This window comes from Ursus arctos, unplaced genomic scaffold, assembly GCF_023065955.2.
Source record: "Ursus arctos isolate Adak ecotype North America unplaced genomic scaffold, UrsArc2.0 scaffold_22, whole genome shotgun sequence".
In the NCBI taxonomy this organism is placed as follows: Eukaryota; Metazoa; Chordata; class Mammalia; order Carnivora; family Ursidae; genus Ursus; species Ursus arctos.
Window position 1 is genome coordinate 32570098 of NW_026622897.1, and position 21852 is coordinate 32591949.

The 21852-nt window shown below is 39.6% G+C and overlaps 1 protein-coding gene across 6 annotated transcripts in view; it reads left to right on the forward strand.

Moving 5' to 3' along the window:
• CEP295 (centrosomal protein 295) overlaps nucleotides 1–21852 on the forward strand; it is a 52482-nt gene that overhangs the window by 20638 nt on the left and 9992 nt on the right. For 3 of the 6 annotated variants that reach the window (XM_026505343.4, XM_026505346.4, XM_026505344.4), the window contains 11 exons: nucleotides 2042–2225; nucleotides 2674–2841; nucleotides 5112–5333; nucleotides 8589–8681; nucleotides 8834–8937; nucleotides 10873–11010; nucleotides 11427–11524; nucleotides 11796–15309; nucleotides 16563–16731; nucleotides 16869–17012; nucleotides 21067–21219. In XM_026505343.4, the coding sequence (XP_026361128.3) occupies nucleotides 2042–2225; nucleotides 2674–2841; nucleotides 5112–5333; nucleotides 8589–8681; nucleotides 8834–8937; nucleotides 10873–11010; nucleotides 11427–11524; nucleotides 11796–15309; nucleotides 16563–16731; nucleotides 16869–17012; nucleotides 21067–21219 (4987 nt within the window). The remainder of the gene's footprint in view (nucleotides 1–2041; nucleotides 2226–2673; nucleotides 2842–5111; nucleotides 5334–8588; nucleotides 8682–8833; nucleotides 8938–10872; nucleotides 11011–11426; nucleotides 11525–11795; nucleotides 15310–16562; nucleotides 16732–16868; nucleotides 17013–21066; nucleotides 21220–21852) is intronic. The other 3 variants (XM_026505345.4, XM_048217502.2, XM_048217503.2) reach the window with 1 other exon arrangement.

Consider the following 21852-nt stretch of genomic DNA (forward strand, 5'->3'; position numbering starts at 1 on the left):
AAGTGTTGTAAAGCCATACAATATGTATAGTGAAAACTGGCTTTATAATTTTAGCTTCACATTCTGTCACGCTTATTCAGTGAGTGTTTATCCTGAAACATAGTATAAAAATGATTCATTTTCAAAGTTAAACTGTTTCTTCTGTATTTGACTAATGCATATGGATGCTTCAAACACTCATGTGAAGAGTGAATTTTTAAGTATTTCTGTGGGAATTAAAGGCCTTAAAGTTCATTGGTATAATTTTAACTGATTTATATATGACCTCCCTTAAATTTTTACATTTTATAAACTGGGAGTAAATCATGACTAAAATAACTGATTGTCTGAATTATTACCAGTAAGTCTCATCTAAGATTTAAACCGATAGAAAAAAATGTGAAAAGCAATCATAAACTGAACGGATTCTTCTATAAATCAGAGTGTATAGTGCTTAAGAAGGTGGACTCCACAGTCTGCCTGGAATTTCTCCCTCCTTCACTGCTTAGCTGATTGACCTCAGGCAAGTTACCTAACATCTCTGAATTCTGTTTTATTGTCTGTTTTGTGAGGATTAAATGAGTTTAGTAAAGCTCTTAGAATTGTGCCTGGAATTTCATAGGCTCACAGCAAATGTCGTCAGTGGTGATGGTAGTTGTTATAATAAAATAATTCAAATAGAATAATATGCCATACTTTCAGCGAGCCAGAAATAGTATATTTATTCAGATAACTTTGAAGTTAATTTAATGAAACTGTTTGAATCTTAATATCAAAGAAATGAATTTGTAAAACTTTACGTAAGAATAGTAGTGTTTGTATTATCACTTGGCAAACACTATTACACAGGCTCTCTGCCTTTTGATTTAGTATCTCTTACATGAGAATGGTCATCAAAACCTGCAGTCTCACCACTGAAAGAGGATTTCCTTGGGAGCCCTTTTGCTACAGACCCCTTTGTGCCTTGGGATCTTATTTCCTGCTAGTATCTGTTGTAACTAGTATTTGACCTCTACCTGCTTCTCCAATACTGTCTTTTCTCCTTGACCATACCCTTTCTTACCCATACCCTAAAGCAGTGTGTTCTCCCTGCATGCCCCATGCCTTCCTCTCCATACCTCTGTGTTCCAGTTATTTCTTACTTGTACTCCTTCTCCTTCATCCACTTCTTTTTTTTTTTTTTTTAAAGATTTTATTTATTTATTTGACAGAGATAGAGACAGCCAGCGAGAGAGGGAACACAAGCAGGGGGAGTGGGAGAGGAAGAAGCAGGCTCATAGCGGAAGAGCCTGATGTGGGGCTCGATCCCATAATGCCGGGATCACGCTCTGAGCCGAAGGCAGACGCTTAACCGCTGTGCCACCCAGGCGCCCCTCCATCCACTTCTATCTGGCTAAATTCTCAACTCGGGATGAGAAGTCTTCCCTCATCCTCCCTCACTATCCTTCACCACCATAATTTAATTAGATAACCTCACTAAAACATTGTACTTAAACTTTCATATTAGCCAGACTTTTTAAGGTTAAAGAAGTCGATACAGATCCCCTTTCATCATGGGGATTTGTAAGAGTGTGAAGTAACAAGAAATGTCTGTTAAGCTAGCCACTCTGGATCTTGGTGCTTACCCGCGACTGGTACGTACGTACGTACTGCTGGCTCCAGGGAGCACTGGAACAAAGTACATTGCAGGAGCCACAGCAGCTCATACAGACCGTCACTTCACAACCATCCTGAGACAGGAGATCTGTAACCAGCAGACAATTTGGAAGCTCTGTGGCCTAGCCGGTACTATCCTTCCGTAACACTAACATAATACTAGTTACCTGTGTGTTGATCTCTAGGCTAGGAGTGAGATTGTGTTCCTAGCCTTTCACATGGTATTCGGCTTTCAGTAAATGTCTCTGAATGAATAGTTTGTCTTTTTGTAGCAGAACACGGGAGGGGCAGGGAGTGAGCTCCAGGCCCTGTTCCTCATGATTTCTCCACTTTTCCCTTCCTGTTAATGTTACTGTCTAAAGTCTGTGACCGAACTGTTATTGATTAAATTCCTCTATTCTTGAAGACTCAGGAGAAGCTAATGAAAGAACTCAGACAGCTCCAGCAAGAGGACCTGGCACGGAGGAGGCAGACGGTAGCGCGGATGCCGCCGCAGCTGGTTGAGCTTCCGCACAAACGCAGTGAAATGAAGGAAGACTGGCAGAGAGAACTGGAATTTGCCTTTGAAGACATGTACAATGCAGACAGGAGTAAGACTCTCCCATTTCCCATAAGCTTTCAGCAGTGCTTCTAAGTGTGTTGGTGGCGAAATACATTTGTATTGACAAAGCAGTTTTTATGTTGGGATGAGTTCTCAGTTTGAAAGAGGCCCTCCTATTTTAGACTTAGAAACAATAATGGCCTTTCATGGGATGCCTGAGTGGCTCAGTCGGTTAAATGTCTGCCTTCTGCTTAGGTCATGATCCCAGGGTGCTGGGATCGAGTCCCGCTTCGGGCTCCTTGCTCAGTGGGGAACCTGCTTCTCCCTCTGCCTGCCGCTCCCCCTGCTTGTGTTCTCTCTCTCTCTGTCAAATGAATAAATAAAATCTTTAAAAAAAAAAAAAAGAAAGGAAGGAAGAAATGGCCTTTAAAATTTTATGCTCAAGTTCTTTTTAGTCATTTCAGAATGGAAACCTCTCTCTTTATTTCTTTACTGAGAAGTGAAAGGAAACCTGATTTTGCACCTCGAACCAGAACCTTTGCCCACTGTGACTGATAAGATCCAAGACGAAGAACTGGACCTTTCAATGGAACAAGAAAGCCTAGGAGAAACTGAAAACATTCCAGTGACAGAAGCCGAAACAATATGTTCTATTGAAGCAGACGGTAAAAACTCCTTCTGAGCTGAATATTACCATATTTCATAGAAAAACATGCTAGTAATTTGCCAACAGGAAAATCTGGTCTAATGTTAGTGCAAACAAATGACTAATACTAATGGGAGTAAAGGAGGAAAGAAGCCATGTTTTTAGATTTCCATCATTAAAGATCCTTTTCATATATATGGAAGGAAAGTCATTTTGTTCACATGTACATATAGTGTGAAGATTTTTAGGTTATTTAAGTTAGATGCCCAATGCTGAATTCCTTTGAAGGCTCAGCATTATCTTTAGACTTTCATCGAATCACCACAGATCCTACTGTGTTAATTACTGCTAAGTACTTCGTGTACAATGTTGAGTAACACAAACTTCAATCTCTCTTCTAAACTTCACCTCTGGCCCCACCATTCTTAACTCTTTCACTTGGCTGTCTCACAGCTACTTAAAACTCCCTGTCTGACAATACATTTAAACTTCTTCTCTTGCCTACTGAAATCTTGTCTTCCTCATGTTAGTAAATGATACCACAGTCAGTAATTATCTAAGCCAGACCAGTGAACGTTACCAGTAACACCTCCCCCTTTACTTCACGTCTCCTTAGAGACCAAGTTCTCTTTATTTTGATCTCTTCCTCTCCCCCATACCTACTAGTATTGCCTTTGTTCAGAACCACTCAAGCTTTCGTATAAATCTTTATTCTGTAGTGTGGGTAGGTATCCCTTTGTGGTTCCAACTTTATGTGGGTCTCCTGTTCGACTCCTGGTGAGACTCCTATTAGACTCTAGACTCCCTGTCTCCTATGTCCAACTGCTGTCTAAACAGTGTGAGATTACTGTGGTTTTTCATAAGCATCGGAAGATGGGTTCAGTGTTCACCTCCTTCCAGAATTCCCAGTTACACTTTCTTTCTGGCCTCTGAAGAATCTTTGATTTCCTTATCAGATCAGCAGAGCCTTTAAGGAAGATACTTTCACTATTTCATCCAGCTTTTTCAGTTTTTTTAATTAGGAATATTATTCAGATCTCTAGTTTGTCAGAATTGCAATTCTTGCCATATCCAAAGGGACAGTTACTCTTCAGCTCCTGCTAATCCCACTTGGAATTCACTCGATGTTGCCAGCTCTCTTGATTTTTCAAAAGAATCTAGGGACCCCATTGATTTTTAAAAATACTTATTTTTAAAAATTGGCAACAAATTTAATTTCTTAAATATAAGTGAGTCACAGGCTAATGATGATTGAAAGAATCCAGGCAGAAAAGAATACCTAAGTATAATTCCATATTTGTATGAAGTTAAAAAAGAGTAAGCATTCAGAACTAATCTCGTCTTGAAATTAGAACAGTGGTTATATTTAGGGGTGTGTTGAGTGGGAAGGGGCATGATGGAGCCTTCTAGGTGCTGGTAATGTTCTACGTAATGATCTGGATGGTGTTACATAGTTGTATGTAAAATTCTTTTAGCTGTACACTTAGGTTTTATGTACTTTATTGTTTGTAAGTTAAAATTAGAAAGTGTTTTTTGAAAAGTATGTCAGACAAAACTATAGTTCGCCTGTTTTCAACTTTAATGGATTTCTTAAATTTTATTCCTTGATTAAAGCCAGAGAACTATGTGTTTGCAACACAGTTTTGTCGCCTTAGAGAGTTGTTTGTACTATGCTGAGTTTTGGTGGTGTACCATCAACCCATAGGGAAGGATGTTTTGGGAAATAACTGAAGAATTTTGTTTTTAACTGAAAGGGATCTTTTTATGAAGATAGGTGGGGAAAATTTTCTCCAGATAGTACAGGAATAATTTGGGAGCACCTGATTGGCTTTCAGGGTTATAACTCGTAACATTTTCCTCTGTAGCTTACTAAGTACAGAGCCTTATTTAGGCCCCTTCTCTAGGTTAGAGTATAAGACCTTACAGAACATATTTTGAATGCTGATCTCACGCAAGTTAATTATGTGATATGCATTCTGTCATCATTTAGCAAGCAGAATAAACCTCCCCGTGATAAATTTTTAAGCTCAAAATCGGTATTGCATGTTGTTGGAAAATAGTTGAATTTTGGTGCCTTTATTTAAATTTAAATTGAAAATTATTCCTGTTATAAAATTGCAATTGGGGTCAAATATAATTGTATGTGCTGTTAAATTATAAATGAAAAATATAAAAAATATAAAGTTGTGCTTTTATCTAGTGTTTGTGGTGGTTGCTAAGTAGAATAGAATAATTTGCTTGGTATATAACAGGTCCTGAATAAGTTTTTTTTCTTTTCTTTTCTTTTAGTTCCCCTGGCAATAAAGACCCACCAGGTCCCTTCAAAAATTCTTTTTAAAAAATTATTAAATAGGATCCGAAGCCAAAAATCTCTCTGGACAATTAAATCCACATCTGAGGATGAAAGTGAAGTGATTACAACTCTTAGTGAAACTGAGAGTAAAGCACCCACAGTCGAATCAGGAGCAACTGTTAGCGAAGAGAGAACATCATCCTCTGGGCAGGACCAAGGTGGGTCTCTCCAAGAGTCTCATTTTGTAGCACACAGACCCTTCCTAAGTTGTTCAAAAATATACTCATTCCTGAAACATCAAAGAATAGTGGTCAAAAGGAAGAAAATGCTTAAGCCCGTAGTGCTGCTACTTCAAGGCAGTAGATGTTAAAAACCTTCATGAACCTTCTTCCAGGCACACGTTAATGTAGTAGTAGTATTTATACGTGGTTGACCCTTGAACAAAATGGGTTTGAGCTACATGGGTCCAATTATATGCAGGGTTTTTTTGCATAAACATATTAGAAGATTTTTTGGAGGTTGTAACAGTTTGAAAAAACAGAGAAACTGCATAGCCTAAAGTTACAGAAAAAATTAAATAGGTATTTTAAGAATATAGCATGTAATACATATAAGATACAAAATACGTGTTAATCAACTATGTTATTGGTAAGGCTCCCAGCCAACCATAGGCTATTAGTAAAGTTTTTGGAGAGTCAGAAGTTGTAAGTAGGGGGTTTGGCTTCAAACTCCGGCATTGTTCAAGGGTCAGCTGTATATATTAATAATAGTCCAGTGTAACTCAGGAACCAAAATTAACCAGTTTGTTTTGTTAAATATTTAGCCAGTTTCTAATTTTTCTTGTTATTTTTTGTGCTATAGTGAGCATCCTTTTAGCAGTCTTTGCCTATATCTTTATTTCCTTAGGAACAACTCTTGAAAGAATTCCTGAATCAAAGAATGATGAATATATTAACAGCCTTTGAATATATTGTGTGTTTATTTCACATTGCCACCAGAAATTTGGTTTCTTTGTCACTCTTAAAGAAGTTTCTTTTGGTAGACGAAAAGGCTGTTAACCAGAAGTTACAAAGGTCAAGCCAGAACATTATCTGGCATTACAAAGTAACAAATGAGTCGTGATGATGTAATTCCTCTTCGATTCTTTTTTTTTTTTCTAAGAGTTTTATCTTCTGAATTTTTTTAAAAATGTGATTGGATTTTTATGGAAGTATTTTGTTACCAGGCTTCTGAAAGAAGTGACTTACAGTCTGTGTCTAGATTTTGGATTTTATCCTAAGTACAACAGGAAACCTGGAACTCATTTCTTCACTTGACCTCTTGACACCACCCTCTCACTTTTCCTACCTCACTGGCTCCTCCTCTGTGATTTCTTTTGCTGCTGTTCTTGTCTCTATAACCACTAGTCATTGCTCCCAGAGCATGTTTCTCAGATCCTTTTACATTCCCTAGTTGAATGCTAATGTCATGACTTTACATTACCATCTTTATTCTGATGACATCTGAGTGTCTTTCTAGCTTTGGTCTCACCCTCAAAACCTGTCCACAGTCCAACCAGTTCTCACCACCTACCATCCTAGTTTAAGCTACGTTTCTTGTCCAGTGTGGATTCTTGGCAGTGGCCTCCTAACTGGTCTGTCTTCAGATTTTGCACCTCCCTGCTACGACCTAGTCCCAGAGTCATCCTGTTAAAACACAAATTACCTCAAGTCATTCCTAAGGAGGAAGCCCTCCAACAACTACCCAGTTCATTCAGTTAAAACCAAAGTGCTTACAGGGGCATCAAAGCCTTGTATAATCTGCGTGCATATATACCCCCTCCCACCATTTCTTTCACTCTCTCTTTCTCTAAGTTCATTTTCTACCATACTTCCCTCCCAAACTACTCACCATAGGCACTGGCTTCCTGGCTATTCCTCAGACATAGCAAACTTGACTAACATGGTCTTTGCAAATTGAGCTCTTTTTGGCTGGGGTGCTCTTGGATATTTCTGTGCCTCACTCTCACTTTCTTCAGATACTTAGTGAGACATGGCTTTCTCAGCGAGGCCTTCTCTGTTCACTCTGTATAAAATGGCAAGTTTCTACACTCCTCCTCCTCCCGTACCCTTTACTCCCTATCACCTTTACCCTGCTTTTTCCCCATAGCTCTTGCCTTCACTCCTTCCATAGCTCTTACCAACATCTCCTGGACCATAAAGTTACTTTCTTGGCTTATTTGCTTCTTGACACTTTCTCCACCCTGTACATCCTCCAATTCCATTGAAGGTAGGAACTGGGTTTTCTTCATTGCTGTATCCCCAGGGCAAGACTAGTGCCTTGTACCTAAACGATGCTCAGTTAGTATTTGCCGGATTGAATAGCTTAAAACAAGAGTGGTTTGGAAGTGAGATGTAGATATGATATTTAAAGCTACAGGCATAGAAGAACTCTTCCAGGAGAAAGAATTTGACCTTCGAGGGACATTTGAGGGACTCCATCATTTAGAAGATGACTAAAGGAGGGGCAGACAACAAAGGTGGTAAAAAGGAGTGGCCGACAAAAGTAGGAGAGAGTATGGTTTCAGAATTCAGTAAAAGGAGGCGCTTTCATCTTCAATCCTTAACCAGGTTATTTTTTTTAAAGGCCCTGTACGAGTTGGCTTTCTCCAGCATCATCTTGCTTCATTCATTCTCCCCCTTGTCTGACTACACTTCATATTCGTTCCTATACCTCCCCACCTCCTTTACGTGGCTGATTCCTCCTTACCTTTCAGATGTCTGCCTAAATGTCATTTCCTAAGACAAATCTCACCTGCGCCCCTAGTCTAATTCACCTTCTCCTTTAACACTCTACTGCATAATCCTTTCTTTCTCTTATATAGCACTTATCAGTTACTAGTTTTGTAATTTTTTCTTAGGATGATTATTTAATGTTTCTGTCCCCCCACTTGCCCTGTAAAACTTCCTTTAGGCCTTTTTAAAATTTGCCACTGTATCCCCAGCGTGCAGCACGTAAGTAGGAGCTGCATAAGTGAGTGAGTGAACGTTTGATTCAGAGTTCCTAACTACCCTGATACGGTCCAAGACACTGCTTTAACTTCCTTCTCCATTCTGATTTCAGAAATATGAAAAATCCCGTCTAAAAATGGCAGGGATACATTGACATTCCTTAAGCTTCTCTTTTTTAACTAAGGTGCCTTGCTTATTCTGTTCTTCTTTGCTTTTCCCTGTGTTTGAAACTGTCAGTAAACCTTTTTAATCAATTCTTCATTTTTTCCTTTTGAAAGTTCACAATTTTAGTCTCTCATCTGTCTTCTTATATTAGGTTCATGTTTAATGGATAAAATATGCAGTCATCTGGAACATGACTAGATCTTAACTAAATGTTAGATGGACCAAAATTGAATTGTTAATCTGAATGCAGGTTTTTGTTACTTTGTTCAGATTTAAGTTTACAGTGATAATATGTTTGTAATAATGTATCTACTACAGTTGCTGAAAGTGATACTTTAACAGTTGACTCCGGACCAATTACTAGTGAAGAGAAACCGCTTTCATTGGATACAGACTCTGAAAAGGAACAAGGTATTTCTTTTTATCACATTCTCAAATTAAGCTTGCTCAATTTAACATTTTTTTCCTAATAAAATTACATATGTCATAAATGAATAAAGAATTCTAGTGGTGTCAGAATTTTAAATTATTGGAACTAATTTTTGTTTTTGGGATTCTCTTAGAAATAAAGGAGGCTCAGCCTATCACAGCTGTAGCTCAGAGTTCAGTTCTACTGCATCCTCAAGAAGAAGCAGCCAAAATTAGAATGGCAGCAAGGCAGAAACAGGTAATCTGAAATTTTTATTTTTAGAGGTTTTTTTCTTCCCCTAGGTTCTATAATTTTGTGTGATCAATGAAATTTGTCTTACTGTCTGGCTGCTTTTGATACTATTTCTTCTGTCTTGTCTTAGGCATTCGGCTGATAGAAGATACTTCATCTTTGTTTATACTACTCATTTGACTCTTACTGCATTCTGTTTTGTATTTAATATTTTTGTTAAAGACAGGGACTGTCTTTTTTGAAAATTCTACTTACTTTACATAGTTTTTGGTGCAATGCTTTATACATAGTAAGTGCTCAATAAATATTTGTTGAATTCAGCTAGGCTTTATAACCTCAAAAGTTTTTTTGAAAAATAGTATTTCAGAAGAAAAATTGTTAATTCAACTTCCTTAACTATAATTTTGGCCCCATCTATCTTAATACAAGATTTTTTTTTTTTTAACACAGATTTCCTTGAAAGAGGCTAATTGTCAGTAAGCTAGTTAGTTTATAGTCATAGTTTTTATGAAAATACAGCTGGGGGTAAGAATTCTGTAAGCCAGTATTTTTCTCAGATAAGTGTTTTCTAATCAGTATTCTAAAGCAGTATTGTCCAATAGAGCTTTCTGTGGTTATGGAAATGTTCCATATCTATGTCCCGTATGGTACCTGCTAGCTGCATGGGCTATTGAATACTTGAAATATGCCTAGTACTACTGAGTAACTGGATTTCAGTTTTATTTTATTTTAATTCATTTACATTTTAATAGTCATCTGTAGCTAGTGACTGTTGTATTGACAGCGTAGTTCTGGAGGTGCTGCAGAACTGTAAGTGGCCGAAGTTCAGTGGCTCCTCCGAGTAAGGGAAAGTAGAGAAGAAGCAGACAAGAACACAGCTGTAGCCATTCTTGCCTGATTAGAAATAGGGAAAATAGGGGCGCCTGGGTGGCACAGCGGTTAAGCGTCTGCCTTCGGCTCAGGGCGTGATCCTGGCGTTCTGGGATCGAGCCCCACATCAGGCTCCTCCGCTATGAGCCTGCTTCTTCCTCTCCCACTCCCCCTGCTTGTGTTCCCTCTCTCGCTGGCTGTCTCTATCTCTGTCGAATAAATAAATAAAATCTTTAAAAAAAAAAAAAAGAAATAGGGAAAATACCAGATTGAGACATTTTTTATTTTGAAAACAAGATCGTTCTTCATTATCTGTAGCAGAAGTGTCCCTCTTCATAAAACTTCCCATACGTTCCTTATTGAGTAATATTTATGTGTTCTGTGTATTCTAGGGACTGTACTAGGTGCTGGATTTAACACACAGCCAGTCAGACTAGTCCCTGTCCTTACGAAGCTTGGAGCTCCTCTGGCATGTTCTCATTACTTGGATCTCTGTGTGTGTGTGTGTGTGTGTGTGTGTTGGTGTAACACTAGAGTTTATGTGTTAGCCCTCTACCATTGTCTTCCCGTCTGTTTCACACCCGACAGAAGACACAGAATGTTGCTCATGTATTATTTGGCCTCCAGATGACTGCACTCCTTTATGGGTGTGCCTAAGAAGTCAAATTATTTGTAAGGCCTTGGTATTTAATTTCTTCGGCCATTTTTCTCACTGAGAACACTGTAAAATTAAAGATGCGAGCGCAGAATTTGGCTGAGCTTCATTTGCTGCTTCTCTGAAGGTGGGTCTTAAGAGTGGTGAGCAAGGTTTCACTGTGCTCCCACAGGAAGTAGGAACAGTTAATGTGTTTATTTTTTCCTTCCCCTTCTGCCTCTTTTTTCCTTCCCCCCTTTCCCATCTCACCCTCTTCCTCCCTCTGGCAGTGGCAGTAACAGATAAAACGTTACCACTTTCTTCTCGGATAATTGGTATTCTTGGTGATGAGGTCTGTTTCTTTTCAATGTAATTCATACAAACTTCTCTTTTGTTTGAGTTTGTTGTTAATAGGTAGTAGTATTTTTGTTACTTAGATAATGGAAATAGAAGAGCAGAAGCAAAAGCAGTTGGAATTACTTGAACAAATTGAACAACAGAAGTTACGATTAGAAACTGATTGCTTCAAGGCTCAGCTGGAAGAAGAAAAAAGGACAAGAACGCAGCAGACTGGGGTAGGATGCAGGACATCTCATCCCTACTTAGATTGTTGGGGGATAAGAAAATATGAACAGTTGTAGCATTCAGGAAAGTAAAATGCATTTCTAATTTTTATTTGGTAATTTTTTTAACACTGTGTGTGTGTGCATATATAGGTAGCTGTAGATACATCTGTATTTTCATTTTTCGGTTTCTAGAGGTTACCAGTATATGTGACCTTGATTTATAAGTAATGTGTGTGTTGAGCTCTTGGACTTGGCACTAAAAGAGAATGGTGGATTACTTCATTTCTTAATAATGAAGTGCCAGTCTTTTTTATGAAAAATAAAGCTATATGAAAGTTTACAAATGTAGAACTTCAGTTTATATAAAATACTTCAGTACTTGTGTCTGGATTTGCCTTTTAATTAGTAGCTTTGTCTTTTACTAGGTTGGCACTGCTCCAGCACCATGCACTGTAACTTCTGATGAAGATAATCATAGGCAGATGATTCGTAACTATCAACAGCAGCTTTTACAGCAGAACAGGTATTAGCTAGGGTACAATTTATATGTGATATACTGTGTAGCTGCCTCTTCGGAATTTATTATTTTGTTTATATGAAGATCTAATCTGGATTCCCTTAGGACTACAGTATATAGGTTTCCCAAAGATCAATATGAATGTTGTTCTTTTTTCATCATGATGATGGCCAACCCTAAATTGCTGTTTGTTAAATTTAATGTGTAGGCACTTGAGAATATAGGGCATTATTTTCATCAAGAAAGAATAATGTTTGTTTTTTTTTGTTTGTTTTAGGTTTCACAGACAGTCTGTTGAAACAGCCAGGAAACGATTACTCGAATATCAGACTATGTTAAAAGGAAAGTACTCCTCCGGGTTAGCCACTTCATTGATACCTGAATCTGTGATATCAGTACTACCACAGAACTCTGAAAGACCCACTGTTCTGTCAGAGCATTGGGATCAAGGTCAGAGACCCAAGTTGAGCCCTAACAAATACCAACCTGTACCATCCATACGGATCTCCAAATTAGAGCAAGATTATTTTCAGGTTCCAAGACAAAGTCTCTTTCCACAAAGGCAGGTAGAAACAGACACATTAATCACTTCAGAAGTTTTGGCCAAGCAGTGTTTGGAATCACAGGAACAGCCTAAGCAAGTCTCACAGAGTGAAGTACAACAGAGAGACGATAAATTGATTCATAAAGACTCTCATGCACTTTCAAAGCCTTTGTCACAGGGTAAGCTGCTAATAATACAGGATCCTAAAGAAGTAGCCGAAGTATCTAGGGCAACAACTTTTCAAACTTTAGATCCCCAGCAAAGGTTCTCAGAGAACAAGGAAAGTATACCCTCCAAGCTACCTGAACGTTCTTCATTCCAGCCACTGGCAGCTGAGCATGCTTTTAGTTCTCTTCCTGTTGCAGCTGAATCTGGAAAAATCCAGGAATCCTTTTCAACCATGAACAAAAGTACAGTTTCTGTTAGTCATTCTGTAATCAGCCAAATGCAGGATAAATCTTTGCCAACCTCAGAGAATATCACAGCCCAGCTGGGTAATTTGAAGGCTCTCCAAGAACAGTTAGACCTGCAGAAGGAAGTTCTTCGGTCAAGACAGGAAGCTCAGGAACGACTGCTTTTGTACAAACAGAAAGAATTGGAAGGACAAACTGGCCTCTCTGTCTCCCTTCCATTAGTATCTCTGGAGTCATTTGCTACACTGCCTTCTGCCAGAGCTGAATCGGGAAGAGTCCAGGAATCTTCTTCAACCGGGGATGACACTGCAGTTCCCTCACGCCATCTTGGGGTCCCACGACTTCCAGATAGGCTTTTAAGTTTTTCACAGCCCGTCTTATCACAGCAAGATAATTTTAAGTTTCTCCAAGAACAGTTAAATATTCAGAGGGACAGCCTTCAAGCCAGGCGAGAAGCCCAGGAAGTATCATATGTACATAAACAGGGGGAATTGGGTGGACAAATATGGTCTGAACAGACTGCACCCCCTTCTCTCCCTTCTCAGGTAGCTCAGCATACATTTACTTCACTACCTACAGCTGGCACTCATTCCGGAAAGATCCAGGAGCAGTATTTATCGGAGAGTACGAAGGGACTTCTCTCAAGCCAGTCTGAAAACCAAAAACCTCAGGATGGGTCCTTGAGTTTCCTACAGCAGTTCCTACCTTTGCATGATAGTTTGAAGTTGCTCCAAGAACAGGTGACCACACAGAGGGCTGCTCCTCAGGCCAGGCAGGAAGCCCGGGCAGAGTTGCTTTTGCGTAGACGAAGGGATTTGGGAGACAGTAAGTCTGCGCAAATGAGTTCTTCACTCCCAACAGCGGTTGCTCCGTGTTTAGTTGCTTCACAAACTCCTGCTAAAACTGAGCCTGGAAGAATTCAGAACTTTTATTTATCTGGAAAGGAGAGTGTTACTCCCTCCAGTCACCCGGTAATCCCAGCATTTCAGGATGAGCTTCGTAGTTTTCCACAGTATAACCTGCCACGGCAAGAAAATTCGACAGCACTTCAAGAACAGTCGCACACACAGAGGGTAATGCTTGGCGCTGAACAAGAAGCTCAGGAATTCATACACAAACTACATGAATTAGAAAAAACAATTTCTTCTGAACAGACTGGCCCCTCTTTATCCCTGCCCCAGGTAGCCGAGTCTGAAAGATTCCAGGAGTTTATGTCAATCAAGAGTGACGGTACAGTTCCCTTAAGCCATTCTAAGATCCCAAGATTTCAGGAAGGACTTCTGGGATTTCCACAACCTACACGACCTCTGCAAGGTAGGTTGGAGGAACACCAAGAATGGCTGGACACAGAGAAGGCGGCCCTTCATTTTAGCCAGAAAACCCAAGGAAATGTGTCTTCGGTACAAACCGACTCCTCATTCGGACCCCAGTTAGGACAGCCTTCATTTACTTCGTTACCTTCTGCTGAATCTGGTACGACCCAGGAGCCTCCTTCAACAGAGAGTGATGGTAAAACTCTTTCAAGCCATCTTCAGATCCCACAATTGCAGGATAGGCTTTTGAGGATATCACAGCTTATTCGGCCTCAACAAGATAATCTGAAGGCGCTTGGAGAAAGGTTAGCTACACAGAGAGAAGCTATCGTTCAATCTAGACAGGAAGCTCAGGAAGATTTACTTTTGCACCAGCAGAGTGAGTGGAAGCAAAGAATATCTCCTGAGCAGGTTGGCTCCTCTTCCTTCCTATCCCCAGTTGTACAGCATTCATTTGCTTCATTGCCTCTTAGTGAATCTGGAAGAACCCAAGAACCTTGTTCAACTAAGAGTGATAATACAGCTTCCTCCAGACATTCTGGGATACCAGGATTGCCTGACAGGCTTTTAGGTTTATCTCAGCCTGTCTTACCTCAACAAGATCACTTGATTGGACTTCAGCAAGAACACTTGTATGCACAAAGAAATTCCCTTCCGTGTGGGGAGAAAACCCAGAAAGAATTGGTTTTGCCCGGACAATATAAATTTGAGGAAGAGTTATCCTCTGAGCATTTAGTCCAGCCTCACCATGGTGATTTGAAAGTACTTCAAGAGCAGTTAGAAATACAAAGGATAGCCATTCGATCTAGACAGGAAGCCCAAGAAGAATTACTTTCGCAAAGACTAAGTAAACTGGAGAAAAGGGTATCATCGGAGCAGATTGGCTCTTCATTGTTATCCCAGGTAGCACTGCCTGTGGCTGACTCTGAAAGAATCCAGAAGCCTCTTGCAACCAGAAGTGATAGTACTGTTCCCTCAAGTCATCCTGAGATCCCAACATCCCAGGACAGACTTCCAAGTTCATCACAGCCTGTTGTGCCTCCGCAGAATATTTTGACAGCACAGTTGGACTTACAGAGGGAAGTGGTGCATTCTAATGAGAAGGACCAGGAAGAACAGCTGTTAAACAAACAAACAAAATTGACTGAAAGTGAATCTTCTGAGCATGCTATTCCCTCTTTGTTTTTACCCATAGAAAGAGAGGATTCATTTATTCCACTGCCTTTTGCTGAAGTTAAATCTAAAAACAATGGTGAATTGTATTCATCTAGGAGTGAACATGCAGCTCCTTCAAGCAATTCTGTGATCCCCAGATTTCAAGATAGACTTGTGTGGTTTTCACAACCTGTCTTAACTCAGCAGGATAACCTAGGACTTCAGAAGCAGTTGGATCTGCAGAAGAAAGTTCTGCATTATAGCCAAAGAGCCCAAGAAGAATTGCTTGTACAGAGACAGACAACATTGCAGCAGCAGATACAGAAACATCAAGAGACTTTGAAGGATTTCTTTAACTGTAGTCAGGTATGTGTTAAACTTGAATAGTTGGAAATTAAATTAATGGAGGTAAACCAACTCAGACAACCTAGATATTTTTTTTCATCTCAGGCCTAAATAAGTTCTCAGTTATTGAGAATAAATGGTTTGACCTTAACTGCTTTAATTTTCTACCTTAAACAATGTGGATATTAAAACATAAAAATTGATTCTACCTTGCATGGTATTTATGAGGTTAATAGTTGTTCGAAGACCAACTGATTTCAGCCTTATTTTGACAGAACCAAATGAAACCACCATTAAAAATGCAGATTGTCATTTGAAGTTTTATTATAAAGGGTTTTGAGCTTACCAGAAGATTAAATTGCAAGGGCACCTGGGTGGCTCAGTTGGGTAAGCATCTGCCTTCGGCTCAGATCATGATCCCAGGGTCCTGGGATCCCTGTGTTGGGCTGCCTGCTCAGCGGGGGAGTCTGCTTCTCCTTCTGCCCCTCCCCCCCAACTCGTGAGCTTGCTCTCTCAACCCCCCCTCGCAAAAATAAGTAAAATATTTTTTTCTAATTAAATTGCAAAATAATTAGCAGAATTTCTTTATGCAAATAGCAAGTCTTGTGCTTTCTGTATAGCACTTTGTTGACATTTGTATTTGAATCAAAATTAGTACCACCTTTTTCAAGTGACAGTATCACCGCCTTTTCTAAAACTGGCGAGATTTTAGGCTGGTGGGCAGTTAGACCTGCTGTTTGTTACTGAATTGGTGAGAAGACTCTGGCACAATCACGTTGTATTCATAGTTCCTCTGTAGGGGAGATGAGTATGTTCTCCTGAATGTGAATCTGTCCATTTTATTTTAAAAGGCCACTTCCTGAATCTATGATTTAGCCTAAATAGAATTCTATATAAGTCCTTTGACATTCAAGAGAAGCTTGAGTTGAGTTCATGAAAACTTGAGTTGTAGGGATTTCCTGGTCATTTTAAGGAAAAGTGATGGGGAAAGAAAAGGAGGGGGGAGTACTTAAGTGTAATGTCTTACTGAAAGATGCAGTGGAGGCTGTTTTTTAAGTCCAAGCCCTGTGAAAGGTTGAACTTTTCAATGGAAGTATCACCTTTTCTGTATTAGAAGCATTTCTCACTTTTTTTAATCTCTAAAGTTGTAACAGTGTGATTGGTGAAACTATTTGGTTGAGGTTCTGATTTAAGAAGGGTGATACACACCTGGTGAATTCTTCACATGATCCCTTATCTTGGTCATCCCCGCCCTCAACTGTCCACTTTCTCAGATAAGTAAGCCCACGCCTGAAAGTGGTGTAGAAACTCAGAAGCTCAGAGAGTGGCTTCCTCATCGCCAGGACCTAGCAGGAGATGATCAGGAAGGCGTTAGTCCTGCAAGTAGGGGCAACTCTGGTGATAATCAGTGGCTTTCAGAAGAGAGTGGCGCCAAGCAAAGTGGTAAGATAACTGCATTTTTTTCTTGTAACTATCCTGATTATTCTTTGCTTTCACCTCCAGCAATCTGCTGGCTGCAGAAAAGTTTGTAGTATGTTAACAGATTTGTACTGTGCCTAACTTTGTCACTGACTCGGTAGGCGAGCACCTGGACAAAGAACTGGGCAGGAGATCCTCAAAGCCACCTGTAGCAAAAGTGAAATGTGGATTGGACTTGAACCAACATGAACTCAGTGCTATACCAGAGGTAGAGTCACCAGCAAGTGGCAGAACTTCTATACTAGGTAAGTATATGGTTTGATAAAACAGGATTTTTTAATAGTCTACCAGTTTCCTACATTTTTTTCACCTGCTAAATCTTTTGTCCTGAAGAAACAGGCTGTGAGTATTCATGAAAGGAAAAAAATGGTTTACATAAATAGTATTTAAAATTTAGACTTAAATGTGGCATTAGGTAACTAGCTTTTTCTCGTAAGTGGCGAAAATCTGTTTATTGTAGACAAAAATTCTTCAGTATCGTCTGCTTCCGACACTCTTGCTTCCCTCTGCTTCCTTTCGTATCTGCCTTCTTTTTTTTTTTTTTTTTTTTAAGATTTTATTTATTTATTCGACAGAGATAGAGACAGCCAGTGAGAGAGGGAACACAAGCAGGGGGAGTGGGAGAGGAAGAAGCAGGCTCATAGCGGAAGAGCCTGATGTGGGGCTCGATCCTATAACGCCAGGATCACACCCTGAGCTGAAGGCAGGCGCTTAACCACTGTGCCACCCAGGCGCCCCTCGTATCTGCCTTCTAAACCTCCTTTGTTTAGGACGAGTCACTCTGTGCTTTCTTTTCCTCTTTGCTGCTTTTCTACTTCAATACCTTCCCTGCTGTTTTCTTATATTTTTTATGGGATAATTATTATGCTTAAAATCCTGGCTTTAAGGACAGTTACAGGTGTATTTCTTCTCTGTACTTTTTCCAAGATGCAGTTACCTAGGAAAAGTCCTCCCTCCGATCTTTAGTAAATAGCCCTATTTGAATTTCATAATTATTTTTAGAATTCACACTCAATTGATCAAATTTATCAAAACACATTAGGGGGAAAAATTGGCTTTGTCACTAGACAAGTACATAGAAGTGTAATAGTAACAGCTACCTTGGTCTTAAGCCATAAAATATGGTACCTTTGTTTCTGAGTGAAAGAATTAAGGAAGGTAGAGATTCAGAGTAACTCTTAAGAATCAGTCCCCTTTCTGCTTCCTTATTGTGTCTTACGAAAGTTATAACATAATGATTTTATTTATTCCTAGGCGTTTCTGAAAGCTTTTCTCCTGTTTTGCACTCTTTGGCAAACCACAGCTATTTGGGAATTAGTGCTTTCCCTAATTCAGGATGCGCATTGGGAAATTCTCACCATCGATTTCTATGATTTAATGAGTCATGTTTGAGATTGAGAAAGTGTCATCTTGTCCAAAAGAGAAAACTATATATCATATAGCTCACCCCTCACCACCACCTCCTTATCCTTGAGCCTTCTTTTTTCATGGACAAGTACTTAGATGTAAATCTTAACATTGCCCTTGTCTTTATCTCTCCAACACCCAATAAAAACGCCCAGTTCTCAGTTCTCCTTGTTCAGCTCGGGCATCTGTGCGCTCGTTCCCACTCGCACTCAGGAGTGCAGGCTACCAGTTCTCTCCTGAGTGGCTGCTACGGCTTCTGTGTCTTCCTGTTTCCAGTCTAGCTGTACTCTGATTTTCCCGTGGTACCTTCCGAGTCATCTCCCTCTGCGTCCCTGTTAGAAACTCTTCATTGGGCTTCTGTTCGATTCGAGGAATAAGTCTAAATTGAGTCTAAGTCTCCAGCTCCACCTGCCAGGCCCTTCGTGGTCTTGCTCTTCCTTTCAGGGTGGGGCTGATCCAGTGCCCCTTCTCTGGGAATCCGGGCCTGAACTATCAAGTATCCCTCTCCTGGGCCTTTGGAGCTTTTATCCTGGCCTTTATTACACTTTTTTGGGTAAGACTTTTAGTCAAAATATTACAGGCAAATGGTTTGAAAAGGCAAATAGTGCTAAAAGGTTATAACATGAAACAGCATTTTTTCCTGCCACTATCCACACTTTACCCCTTAACTTTACCAGAGGCAGCCACTTTTCAGGTCTTTTATGTGTTTCTTCTTAAATTTACCATACAAGTCACTTGGCAATGAATTTTAGGAAAAATTAAGCTAAATTACCATCACGCTAATGTATAAATGTTTTTCACTGCTAAGACAATTAGTGTACTATAACTGTTTCCTTTTTTGTAAAACTTTCTTGTATAGTAAATTGTCTCCTTTTTTTATTTGCTTAAAGTTTCTGTTAAATATCTGTTTTCTCACACTAATACTTCTATCACGTACCTCCAATAGAAGGTGAGATCACACCAGTTTGTCTGTGAAACACCTTCCACTTGAAAGTTGGGGGAGCTCTGTCATGCGTTCTTAATAAGGGGGTTATTGCTTCCAAAGAGGACGAGAATTGGTTCTTGGGGAGGTGAAGTCTGTCTTTATGTACCAAAGCACAGGTGTACATAAAAAGATAAACAGTGTATCTGTAGTTATTAAAATTTCATGGAGGTAGGAGACATGTAGAACAAAAGATAATGTCTACGGACTCCTTGGACAGGCGGTGAGAAGTCCTGTTGAGAGACACTGATCTGTGTTGATCCTCCAGTTTTCTTCTCTAGCTCATTTCTTCTGCTTTTGGTTTTTCTTCCTGGAAGAATTTCCTCAATTTTTTCCCTAACTTAATGAATTTTCATTTTGACTGTCAAATTGCATTTTCAAAAGCTTGCCCTTTCCCTGGTTTTGTTTTGTTTTTCTTCCTTTTTCATAGCATCCTGCTGTTGTCTGCATCCTGCTGTTGGCTCAAAGATGCAGCGTATTACCTGCTTTGAATATATATGTTTTTCTGTTTGTTTGGATTCCTGTATTTTCTCTGTCTGAATTCTTTTGTTCCTTTTTTGTTGTTTCTCATTTTTTAGAGGCTTTTCTCTAATGTCGTGCATATTTGAGTGGGATGCTAAAGGCCAATTAGAAATTCTGTAACGGGGGCCTTGTTTCCTGCTGAACTTCATTAGAAAAGGAGGTTTCTCATTGGGTACCCTCAATTTAGCATCTGGAGTTCTTTTCCTTGAGGCAGTTCACAGTTTAGTTTCTTTAAGAAAGGAGCCTCCAAGCGCGATACAAATCTGGCTGCTGCTGTTAATGGAGCCAGACCTGGGGGGTCTGCATTGAGGCCGCAGACTTGAATACCCCAGATTACTTTATGGCATTCTCACTTCCTTCCACCGTTGCTTCCTTTTGGTGCCGAACCCCCTAATTTCAGAGTGTATTGGACACAGTTTCTCCAGAGAATAAACCCTTAGTCTCCTGTGGGCATGATGTTGAGGGACAGGGATCTTAGGAGATGGGATAGATCTGTTCCAAGTACATATTTCTAAACATTCTCCCCGTCTTCAGTTCTCTCGTGCACACTTTCCTTATGCAATAGCTGGTGCCTTGAATTGCCAAGTTTTTCCAAGCTTGTGCACAGATTAGCTTCGACTTTGGGGTGTCTCCCACTCCTCTGTTTCCTTACTTGTTTGTTATTTTTGTATAGAAGTATAACATTCAGAGAAGTGCACAAATCATAAGTGTTTATTTCAGTGATGACCGCTGTAATAACCACCCCCGTGTAGCCACCACTCGGGTCAAGAACTAGAACCTTAGAGGGGCACCTGGGTGGCTCAGTCATTAAGCGTCTGCCTTCGGCTCAGGTCATGATGCCAGCATTCTGGGCTCCCTGCTCCGCGGGAAGCCTGCTTCTCCCTCTCTCACTCCCCCTGCTTGTGTTCCCTCTCTCGCTGCCTCTCGCTCTGTCAAATAAATAAATAAAATCTTAAAAACAAAAAAACAAAAACTAGAACCTTAGAGAACTCCACAAACCCTCCCCTGTGTCCTCCCAATTACAATCTCTCTGTTCTCTCCAGGGTAAACCTCTGCCTTGATTTCTTATACCACAGATTAGCTGTGACTATTTTTGACTTTATTTTATGAACACAGACTACACCTTGTAATACTAATAATGGTTAGTAAATTCTCCAGGCATTTTTTCCTGTGATTAGTCAATACTGAAGTATTATCTGGTGTTGAAAATGGGACTATCATTAAAAAGTAAAATCGAAGTGAAATAATTTAAAGGTCTGTGTGAAAGATAAGCAGTTAACTATTTTCTTGCTACATAGATTTTACCTGTAAATTGCCATTTTCGTTTTAGCTACTAACTCTAGAACTGTAAGTGAAAATCTAATGAGTCCATCTTGTCTTCCTCCCAGGTAAACCAGATTTTTATCCAGACAGGGACCCCCTAAGGGTCTCAATAAGCCGAGAACAAAGTTTTGTTGGGAGCCCCCTGAACTGTGATGCATTTGGATTTCTCTACCCCGTTGCCCAGGAGAACATCTGTGGTGATGACTCCAAGGAAGCAGGTGAGAGAGAACCATGCAGTGGGATTGCTGTGCACAGGCTGTGTGGACAAAAGATACTTACTGTAGTGTAATTCGTATTGAGAAATGGTGAATAGCTTTAATGACTATTGGTAGTAGAATCATTATGGTGCGTCTGTACCATGCACTTCTGTGTACTTGTTAAACGAAGGGGGTAAAACTTGTCCTTATGCATTGAAAAATGTCTGGAATGATAATCACCAAAGTGTTGGTACAGCTTTACCTTTGTCAGAGGCTGGGTTTCACTTTCCATTTTATATGTTCATGTATTATAGGTTTTTTTTCTTTTTTACAAAAAGCATGTATTATTTCTTCCCACAAAAAGCTGAATAAGGGAGTGAAGTTTATTTAGAGAATAGTAATTTTGCTTTTAAATTATTTTACTAAATAAATGCTAATAGGAAATATATGAGGGTATGGAGTTTTCACCGTTGGCAACCTCTACAAATTTTGTATTTAAGCCAATTTGTAACAGTCCATATTTAATTTAATAGTATTAAATATTATCTTTAAAATATCCTGTGGCATTCTAAATGACATGCTTTATGCTTACTTTAAAATATTTGGAAAAGAGAGTTACAAGGGACAAACTTTAAATTACTTAATCCTGCCTCC